General features: G+C 39.9%; 1 protein-coding gene across 2 annotated transcripts; it reads right to left on the bottom strand.

The window, feature by feature from the left end:
- Nucleotides 1–1,783: 1,783 nt before the first annotated feature.
- srgn (serglycin) lies at nucleotides 1,784–6,886 on the bottom strand. 2 transcript variants are annotated; one of them, XM_014180120.3, is made up of 3 exons: nucleotides 6,613–6,886; nucleotides 4,533–4,671; nucleotides 1,784–2,826 (listed from the first exon to the last, which is right to left on the bottom strand). In XM_014180120.3, the coding sequence occupies exons 1-3, from the start codon at nucleotides 6,683–6,685 to the stop codon at nucleotides 2,613–2,615; spliced, it is 426 nt and encodes a 141-aa protein (XP_014035595.1). In that variant the 5' UTR covers nucleotides 6,686–6,886; the 3' UTR covers nucleotides 1,784–2,612.
- Between the last annotated feature and the right edge of the window lie 4,424 nt (nucleotides 6,887–11,310).

Raw genomic sequence — 11,310 nt, 5'->3', positions numbered from 1 at the left:
GCTGTTAGAGGCAGCAAACGGTGCTTTACTATTTTTAGTATTTTTAGTGACGATCATTGTCCCCATGTGCAGGTGCAAACCTTAGTCTGGCTTTTTTTATGGTGGTTTTGGAACAGTGGCTTCTTCCTTGCTGAGCGGCCTTTCAGGTTATGTCGATATAGGACTCATTTTACTGTGGATATAGATACTTTTGTACCTGTTTCCCATGATGTCAAGCAAAGAGGCACTGAGTTTGAAGTTAGGCCTTGAAATACATCCATAGGTACACCTCCTATTGACTCAAATTAAGCTTCTAAAGCCATGACATAATTTTCTGGAATTTTCCAAGCTGCACAGTCAACTTAGTGTATGTAAACTTCTGACCCACTGGAATTGTGATACAGTGAATTATAAGTGAAATAATCTGTCTGTAAACAATTGTTGGAAAAATTACTTGTGTCATGCCTGAAGTAGATGTCCTAACCGACTTGCCAAAACTATAGTTTGTTAACAAGAAATTTGTGGAGTGGTTGAAAATCGAGTTTTAATGACTCCAACCTAAGTGTATGTAAACCTCTGACTTCAACTGTATGTGTACATTTATTTTGCAATGATCCCGCACGCAACATGGGCAGTGTGGTCAGCATGTAACTGGTCCTGTAACATGGACAGTGTGGTCAGCATGTAACTGGTCCTGTAACATGGACAGTGTGGTCAGCATCTAACTGGTCCTGTAACATGGGCAGTGTGGTCAGCATGTAACTGGTCCTGTAACATGGGCAGTGTGGTCAGCATGTAACTGGTCCTGTAACATGGGCAGTGTGGTCAGCATGTAACTGGTCCTGTAACATGGACAGTGTGGTCAGCATGTAACTGGTCCTGCAACATGGGCAGTGTGGTCAGCATGTAACTGGTCCTGCGTGGCCTGTGATCATCTTAGAGGGGATCAGAAGGCACATCCATGTTCCAGAGAGTCTTAGCTTTCAGGAATGGGGTTATAATAGCTTATAGCTAAAACAGTTCAAACTTACTATTTTGCTATCAACATTGAAACAAGGTCAAATAAGAGGAAGTTCTGCATAATTTCAACCACCCAATATATAGGTAACTGCCAAAATAATGGAAACACCAACATAAAGTGTCTTAATAGGGCCATTAGGATAGAAATGATTCACCATAGGTTCAAGGTCATCACTCAAACAATGGCTGTATATTTATTGGAGGTTACCTCTCCCTCTAAGGGGTTAAGTGAACCTAAACCATGCCAGGAAAATGCACCCCACACCATAACAAAGCCACCAGAACCCTCATTTACGCAAGTGTTTCCTTTATTTTGTCAGTTACCTTTGTACTGAATTTTACATTTTAGGATTTTTTTTAATTTAACCTTTATTTAACTAGGCAAGTCAGTTAAGAAAACGTTCTTATTTACAATGACGGCCTACTCTGGCCAAACCCCGACGCCGCTGGGCCAATTGGGCACCACCCTATGGGACTCCCAATCATGGCCGGATGTGATACAGCCTGGATTCAAACCAGGTACTGTAGTGATGCCGCTTGCACTGAGATGCAGTGCCTTTTAACGCTGCGCCATTCAGGAGTTTAGCATTAGGCTACGAACAAAGTTTCTATGTGGAATTTTCAACGCAATTTCAACGTATATATAATTCTGATGATTATGTTGAAATTAGATTGATGTAACAACCTGTTAGTAAGGTTAAGTCAATGTATTTAAGTTGAAGTCTTACCCCTATTTCAATGTTTACAACGCTGGTTGAAATGAGATGAAAGCAGTACTGATTGATGACTTTTTTCAAATCCATTGTATTTTCCACATTGATTCTATGTCACAATACATTGACAAATTACGTTGATACAACATTGATTCAACCAGTGTGTGCCCAGTGGGACCTGATCACGAGACCATGAGCCCAACTCATGTCCACTAAAGAAGCCTAATCCCATATCCTAAAATAGGTTATGGTTCAAATACCATTGGATGATAAAAACATGTTTATTTAAATCTTCCCAAAAAATATGAGTGCGGAATGATATAATATCAAATTGTGACAATTGTGGAAATTCTGAATAAAGTATTATGTTTGACAATATTTGAAGAGGGAAAGACCAGTATCTTATAGTATCTTATAGTATATAGGATATAGTATCTTATAGATTTCATTGCAAAAGAAAACAATAAAAGCACAATATCCCCCAAAAAACGACATGTTTTAAAACCGTATGAAAAATATAATTTGCTGAGCTCAAAAATAAAGGCTACTGGTTAAATCGAATGAATTACATTCTTGGCAGGTATTAAAAATAAAAAAACACAAAAAAGCGATTAATTTGATCTCTTTGGTTCCATGGGAAATAACTAAATTGTGTAAATGATGCTATAACCACTTACATTGCCAACACTTCAGTTACCTAAACGCAATATTACACAGCCAAGCATCAATACCTGGGTCAAATAGCATGGTACTACTACTTTCACAAGATGCAGACCAGAAAATACAATAATTCAAATGGAAATTACGTTTTAAGGTGCTCATGTAATCATGAGAGTTTGCAAAATGTATTTTACACAACCGGATTGACATCACAATTTCAATATTTAGCATTCTGGCAGGCTACAGGAACAGGTGATCCTCTTTCAATTCCTGTGCAGGAGGCAGAGCATGATCCATGTTAATATTCGGTGGAAAGACAGAGCCAGGGTAGTCAATCCCATCCAAATCTGTGCTGCCCAACTGATCGCCAGAGCCCTGCTCAGTGAAAAGGATTCCTGTGGCAGAACCCTCGCCTGACTGTTCCTCCGGCTCTGAGCCAGCCTCTTCCGGCACTCTGGAAGAAAAACAGAAGCACAGTATCGTTAGCCATTACAGTCTACATCCTCTGAGCTCTTCCTGAGATTTTTCACTACAGAGCAGGCCTGGGAGTCTCCCATCCTCCCTGCTTTGTTTGTCTGAGAGCCTTAGATCGTATTAAGTTGAAGTCACAAAACGTTTAGCGAGAAAGGCTGAGTGTATGATAACTCTATAACCGTTCTTGGCAGAGAATATATTGTTGAAACAGTGTCCAATCTTTTATTTTATCAACTTAAAGCAGCATTATGTAACATTTTGGGCGAGTGACCAAATTGACATAGAAATGTGTGTTATAGAGCTGTCATTCTCATTGACAGCAAGTCTAAGAAGCAGTAGATATGTTTTATGTGCATTATTTCTATGCTCTTAAGTTTCATTTTTGTGTCTTTTACTTTTGGTTTTGTACACCAGTTGAAAATACAATATTTTTGGTTATGGAAAATATATTTCACAGCGGTTTAGAGTATACAATGATTCTCTACACTATACCTGCTTGTTTTGTCACATAAACTGAAATGAGGCGAACTATTAGAATTTTAGCAACCAGGAAATGGCAGAGCGATTTCTACATAGTCTACTTTTAAGTGAATGCGAAAATAACCACATGTAGATGAATCATTTGTAAAACTTTACAAAGTTGCTCTGATACCTGTGAAGAAACTCTTACTCCAGTCACTATATTGGATTCATATGTTGTTACATAGTAATTATTTAGGAAATGCTTTGTAATTGCATAAAATAGTGTTGTTACTAACATAATAACATCATTACTACACAGGTTTTATTAAAATACTGAAGCTTCTGTTTGCATGGTACTTTTAACAAGTTTTATACACAAAATCCATAATTAAACATTATATTTCTGACTTTTTGCCATTGTACTTTATTGTCGTATAAGGCAGGTTTTTATATTTCATCATGGTAACAGGGAATTTATAACGATAATAACTTTTTCTGCAAACAACAGTATAAGGAAGAGGGTTTTGTGAGATTCAACCCTTTTGGGTCTTGGTGTTTTTCTAACTGATACAATGTCTTGCTGAGGATTTTGACCACTAGAGGGGAAGTGGTGTCTTAGACCATATGATAGCAAATGTTTAGCTTCCTCAATAGTGAAAACGTTGAACAGAGAGTTTAACAGAGCTGAGTGGATATTGTTATCTTCTGTCTGTCGTAATATAATGACTGCAGAAATCGCACATATATAATCAGATAATTTAAACCATATAGGTCATAGTTTTAACACTGATCTTTCAGCAGGATAATCTAGAACCAAAGAGTAGGCCCACAGTGTGTAGTTTATACTAATAAGAAGTCATCAAAGTGCTCGCTTTCTGTATGCTACCATCGCTCTCGGAATAAGACCGAATATCAGAAGCCATTCAAGTCACAGTACACACCTACCAGGCTGATTCTGTAATTAATAACATTTCCTACAGGAAATTGTGAAGAGATTTTTTTGAAAAGATTTTGGAAATGTTACTGCTTAAGTCGGGGCTTGTGACACAATTTGTCAATGTCCGTTATTGCAATCCTTTATGGGGACATCGCTCATCAAAAGCAATGGCGCAAAGGAGTTAACATTTGAACAATTCTGTCACAGTCTGTTCAATTCTGAAAGTCATTAGCCCATAGAGCCTTGGTCTCCTGACAAATTGATCTGTGATGATGACATATACTTACATATCCTTTACGGCAATTGAAGGGAGTCTGTCAGGAGGCCCGGGCAAGTCCATCAAGGGACCCCTCTGTGTCGCACAGTTGGCATTCTTGGTGTCCGGATTGCATTTAACCCACATATATCTGCCTTTTGCTGGAGCCCCTGTGTTTCATAAAGGAATGACAATATATAAACATAACTCATTTGTGACAAAGGATCATTTGTCAACAATATTCCTATTGAATATGAGATATGAAATGTATGCTTTTAAACATTGGAATTTGATTAGGATCCCTGTTAGCTGTTGCGAAAGCAGCAGCTACTCTTCCTGGGGTCCACACAAAACATTAAACATGATATAATACAGAACATTAAGACATTCTGGAACGGCGCCTGAGACAGCGTTTTCCACCACCATTAACAAAACATCAAATTATGGAATTTCTCGTAAAAGAATGGTGTCAAATCCCACCAATAGAGTTCCAGACAATTGTAGAATCTATGCCAAGATACATTGAATCTGTTCTGGCTCGTGGTGGTCCAATGCCCTACTAACACACTTTATATTGGTGTTTCCTTTATTTTGGCAGTTATATGTATCTGGATGCTGATTTATAATGCCCGGGAATAATCAATAGGGCTGAAAAGACTTCAAAGGGCCTTGGAATGGTTTAGGAACAAGTCAAGGTAGCCCCCATCCCTAACACGGAACCCAAACCGGCTGCACGCGTGCGCCATCGTACATACATTTATTTTGTCCCCCCCACACCAAACGCGATCACCGACACGCAGGTTAAAATATCAAAACTCTGAAGCGCGATCTGCGTCAGAAATAGAACTGATTTCTATTTTAGCCCTTGGCAACACAGACGCTAGTTGGCGCGCGCGAGCAGTGTGGGTGCAATAATTGAATAACATAGATTTCGCGACGCGAGCAGTGTAGTCAGCCTGTAAGAGGAGTCTGGGAGTTTTGATATGAACAAGTGTGCTTGCCACCATTCATCCTGCCCAACAAAAATGATGTAACAGTATAAAACAACTTGTTTTGGGAGTATATTTTGACAACTTTCCAAAAACATGTACTCTAAACTATTTTTGGTCTGTATGTACCAAGCGTGTCGGAGTAGGGGTGTTGATTTGGGATCCGTTTTGCCTTTAAGATTATAATGGACAGAGAGGACCTGATCAGCACTCCCACTCTGAAGGGGACCTAAGCAGCACTCCAACTGTGAGACACTTTCCCATTTCTTGCTAGTAAACTTGTTCTTGCAATCTGTGAGTACATTTTCCCTTTAGAAAAAACGAACAAACAAAAGAGGTAGCGTATAGCTTTAGTTTTTGTTGGGCAGAATGGATATAGGCCTACTTATTTAGATTTTTTTTTTTACAGAAAACCAAGAAATACCTTGTTCACACAAACATTTACGTTATTTAGCAGACGCTCTTATCCAGAGTGACTTACAGTAGTGAATGTATACATTTCATACATTTCTTTTCCCCGTACTGGTCCCCCGTGGGAATCGAACCCACAGCGCTGGCGTAGCAAACACTGTGCTCTGCCAACTGAGCCACACGGGACTTACGGGACTTACAAACAGTGGCTACTCTGCATTTACACATATAGCCTATATTATTATTATTATTATAAGGCATTAAAATGTCTTCACAGTATGATCTCTGCCTACGATAGACTATGTCAATACTATGATCAAATTACACTTTCACTTATGCAACCACCCATTTTATAAATGGCAGCTTAAAGTTATGAGCAACATGTGCATTGTTCTAACTTGTGGGGCCTCAACCTTTTTCTTACTCGTACTCTATTCTGGTAGTAAAACGTGTCCTCCTGTCAGAAAATACAGACCAATTCAAACAAAATAGTCAGTAACCTATAGGCTATTTTGTCAAGCGTGCCAGAAGACATCAACTTGATAGCAGACGCGCGGATAAATGTATCAATACGAATTAATCAACTTTAATGTTATTGTTAAAAATCCTTAACTATCCCTAATTACTTTTCTCAATAGTTAAATGTTCTAGTATCCTATATGTGGCTAAAGCAAAAAGGTGATATAGCCTACTATTTATTTTAAAACTTACCATGTCCGTTATCAGCGAGAAAGAAGATGACAGCCAGTGTCAGACAGATCTTCGAATTCAGTAGTCCCTTCATTATTTTTTGCTGGAATGAGGAGACGACAATATATGCTTTAAGAATAACCTTTGTGTGTGAATATTCTGAAAATACACCTAATCGCACTGTTGAATACCCCTAAACCCTGCCCATTTATGCGTCATTGTTTCCTGAAACCAAACGTTTTAGCAAGAAGTTTAACATCCGCAATGGAAAGTTCTTGTCTTGCATATCTGGCATGCCTACATTCAGCGCATTTAATTTGTAACAACAACAGAAAAGGATAAACACAGTAGCTTAATCTGGAAATTCCACGGATATACAAATTGTTAGTCACACTGTAAAACTTCAATAGACCATCATATATTGATAGAAAATGACACATAGCCTAATTTGAATCAAGCTTTGGCCCAATAAATAGCCAAAATCCAATCGAGGAAGTCCGAGATGAACAAATAAGATCTAAAACGTAAAACACTTAGTCTCTCTGAGTTTGGAGACATGGTATGCTATAACATCTCTCCAATGGCTTATCATTGTCCCCTCCATTAATTTGCTGAAGGGAATTTTCAGCAAATGAATGAGCAGTATTTCACATTTGATTACCTTTGACTAATTTCTCAAGAATTTTGAAGATATTATGAAAATTCTATGTATTGTTAAAGTGACTGTATGCATACTTTATATCTAAGCAGCCCTCATCCTCCACATACAACACCCGTTCTGCCAGTCACATTCTATTAAAGGTCCCCAAAGCGCACACATCCCTGGGTCGCTCCTCTTTTCAGTTCACTGCAACTAGCGACTGGAACGAGCTGCAACAAACACTCAAACTGGACAGTTTTATCTCAATCTCTTAATTCAAAGACTCAATCATGGACACTCTTACTGACAGTTGTGGCTGCTTTGTGTGATGTATTGTTGTCTCTACCTTTTTGCCCCTTTGTGCTGTTGTCTGTGCCCAACAATATTTGTAACACGTTTTGTGCTGCTACCATGTTGTGTTGCTACCATGCTGTGTTGTCATGTGTTGCTGCCTTGCTATGTTGTCGTAGGTCTTTCTTTATGTAGTGTTGTGTTGTCTCTCTTGTTGTGTGTGTTTTGTCCTATATTTATGCTGTAATTATCAATTTTTTTAATCCCCGCAAGAGGCCTTTTGGTAGGCCGTCATTGTAAATAAAAATGTGTTGACTGATTTGCCTAGTTAAATAAAGGTTAAATAAAAATTGGTAACAGGCGAAATGTTGGGGTGTGGTTAGTCACTGTCTTGGATGTGGTCGGCATCGACCAAACAAATTACTGCTAGAAAACACCACACATCGTGGAAGAAAAGTGCATTTCAAACCGTACTCAAAATACACAAGAGTGAGAATATTAGAATTAGATGGATCTGACAATGTAAACACTTAATAGAAATTATATGTACATTAATGAAAGAGTATTGGTCAATGTCAGTTAAATTTGAAAAATGTTGTTTGCTGAGCTTTGCAACTTAAAATACTGTGTTGGCTTAAAATACATGTCTTATTAACACATTTCCCAGTGTGCCTTTCAGCAAGTTGTATTATACTACATTGCTCAAAAAATAAAGGGAACACTTAAACAACACATCCTAGATCTGAATGGAAGAAATAATCTTATTAAATACTTTTTTCTTTAAATAGTTGAATGTGCTGACAACAAAATCACACAAAAATAATCAATGGAAATCCAATTTATTAACCCATGGAGGTCTGGATTTGGAGTCACACTCAAAATTAAAGTGGAAAACCACACTACAGGCTGATCCAACTTTGATGTAATGTCCTTAAAACAAGTCAAAATGAGGCTCAGTAGTGTGTGTGGCTTCCACGTGCCTGTATGACCTCCCTACAATGCCTGGGCATGCTCCTGATGAAGTGGCGGATGGTCTCCTGAGGGATCTCTTCCCAGACCTGGACTAAAGCATCCGCCAACTCCTGGACAGTCTGTGGTGCAACGTGGCGTTGGTGGATGGAGCAAGACATGATGTCCCAGATGTGCTCAATTGGATTCAGGTCTGGGGAACGGGCAGGCCAGTCCACAGCATCAATGCCTTCCTCTTGCAGGAACTGCTGACACACTCCAGCCACATGAGGTCTAGCATTGTCTTGCATTAGGAGGAACCCAGGGCCAACCGCACCAGCATATGGTCTCACAAGGGGTCTGAGGATCTCATCTCGGTACCTAATGGCAGTCAGGCTACCTCTGGCAAGCACATGGAGGGCTGTGCGGCCCCCCAAAGAAATGCCACCCCACACCATGACTGACCCACCGCCAAACCGGTCATGCTGGAGGATGTTGCAGGCAGCAGAACGTTCTCCACGGTGTCTCCAGACTCTGTCACGTCTGTCACGTGCTCAGTGTGAACCTGCTTTCATCTGTGAAGAGCAGAGGGCGCCAGTGGCGAATTTGCCAATCTTGGTGTTCTCTGGCAAATGCCAAATGTCCTGCACGGTGTTGGGCTGTAAGCACAAGCCCCACCTGTGGACGTCGGGCCCTCATACCACCCTCATGGAGTCTGTTTCTGACCGTTTGAGCAGACACATGCACATTTGTGGCCTGCTAGAGGTCATTTTGCAGGGCTCTGGCAGTGCTTCTCCTGCTCCTCCTTGCACAAAGGCAGAGGTAGCGGTCCTGCTGCTGGGTTGTTGCCCTCCTACGGCCTCCTCCACGTCTCCTGATGTACTGGCCTGTCTCCTGGTAGCGCCTCCATGCTCTGGACACTACGCTGACAGACACAGCAAACCTTCTTGCCACAGCTCGCATTGATGTGCCATCCTGGATGAGCTGCACTACCTGAGCCACTTGTGTGGGTTGTAGACTCCGTCTCATGCTACCACTAGAGTGAAAGCATCCGCCAGCATTCAAAAGTGACCAAAACATCAGCCAGGAAGCATAGGAACTGAGAAGTTGTCTGTGGTCCCCACCTGCAGAACCACTCCTTTATTGGGGGTGTCTTGCTAATTGCCTATAATTTCCACCTGTTGTCTATTCCATTTGCACAACAACATGTGAAATTTATTGTCAATCAGTGTTGCTTCCTAAGTGGACAGTTTGATTTCACAGAAGTGTGATTGACTTGGAGTTACATTGTGTTGTTTAAGTGTTCCCTTTATTTTTTTGAGCAGTGTATATTGTAGTGCCATGCTCTACCAACTGAGCTACAGAGGACCAACACTTCTCCAGAATGTTGAGTAAACTCAAAAAGTCTGTGGAACTAGTTACTTAAAGAACTTGAGTTGGGCCACATAGATTTTTTTTACAGCGTACTCTAGATTCGGATGATTGATCTCTGTCTTGTTAATTGATCTCGTTAAGATCTTGTTTTGAAAAGGTGACGTGTAGGTGTATGAATGTTTATTTTCAGCCAATGCGTAGTCGTAGATGTGAGATGGAACAGGAAGTGGGTTTATCGGGTGCTTTTATCTTTTCTCAGGAAATGACACTTCAGTTTCTTCACTGAGAAATCCAACACTGCTACTGCACTACATAACTTGTTGGGCCACCTGCTAAAAACACAGTGTAGCTTGGGCTAAACCGCCTTCTACATTCCTAGCAGTTCCCCATTAAGACAAACTGCATAGAATATGTATGTTCCCCAGGCCAGGCACCTCTATTGCTGTCTTGTGTTGATCTCAAGAATAACATGGCTGGCTTCAAAAGTCTGAAGGCTTAAACATGTTAGAAGTTTTTAGTTCAAAGTGTAAGTGATCAATTCATACAAGAAAAACTTGAGTTTATTCACAATTTACTAACGTTGTCCTGATCCTGTTGCTGTCATAACCCCACTGCAGCAGGTCACCTGTTTGTATTAGGTCACCTGTTGGAGCAACTGTCAGTCATACTTATGGGTCTAAACATATGGCTCTGCCAAACTGTCCTTTTCAGAAAGGATTGCACTGGAGACCCATCCTGATGTGCTGAGGAATCTCCTCTTTTTGCTTTTAGGCTCCATTACTGTCAACCCTTCAACCATGTATCCCATGAAAAAAAATTCTACTGAAAAACTATTGGACTAACTTTACTAATACCACTATACATGTTATGACTGATAGTGAAGTGTCTGGTTTTGTTACTTGTACTCATGCTGTTGTTTTAGCTCATTGAGACAGTTTCCCAGACACATATTAAGCCTAGTCCTGGACTAAAAAGCAAACTCAATGGACAATATCCATCAAAAATCATTTTTGGTCTAGGTCTAGGCTCAATCTGTGTCCACTGAAAACCACTGCATGTTGAGCACTCATGCATGTAAACAGAAGTTTTCTGGAGAAGGGTAGAAAGTTGAGACGTGAATGAGGTCATCTAGATTCTTTGCTGGCTGTCTCTTTCTCTATGATATCATTCAGAGTAAAACGCCCTAGCTGAGCCAAAACTGAAGTGTTTGATGACCTAGTAAATTAAATGCCTTAAATCATACATTTTTCTAGGGCAGGGACAAATCATTTTTCAGCTGAACTATTGTTTATTTTAGTTTCTTATTGCGGACACTGTTTTTGTTGAGTAAATTATGTCAAATGTACATTTTTTAAGCACAAAAAGAACGATTCTCCACCTTACCAACAAAACATGTTTTTGCTTAAATAAAATTAAGTATTAGCTACTATTTTGAATGTTTTTAAAATAACAAGCATGCTCATCAG

The sequence above is a fragment of the Salmo salar genome, chromosome 28 (assembly GCF_965601325.2).
Source record: "Salmo salar chromosome 28, fSalSal1, whole genome shotgun sequence".
Classification (NCBI taxonomy): Eukaryota; Metazoa; Chordata; class Actinopteri; order Salmoniformes; family Salmonidae; genus Salmo; species Salmo salar.
The sequence above is the reverse complement of the archived record's forward strand: the minus strand, read 5'-3'. Positions and strand labels throughout refer to the sequence as shown.

What these genes read in the sequence shown, in the direction of transcription:
- srgn (XM_014180120.3), bottom strand. Translation starts at nt 6,685, where the DNA reads ATGAAGGGACTACTGAATTCGAAGATCTGTCTGACACTGGCTGTCATC. An exon ending in TCTCGCTGATAACGGACATG is followed by an intron (nt 4,672 to 6,612) that starts GTAAGTTTTAAA and finishes TATGAAACACAG; the next exon opens with GGGCTCCAGCAAAAGGCAGA. An exon ending in TCAATTGCCGTAAAGGATAT is followed by an intron (nt 2,827 to 4,532) that starts GTAAGTATATGT and finishes TTTTTCTTCCAG; the next exon opens with AGTGCCGGAAGAGGCTGGCT.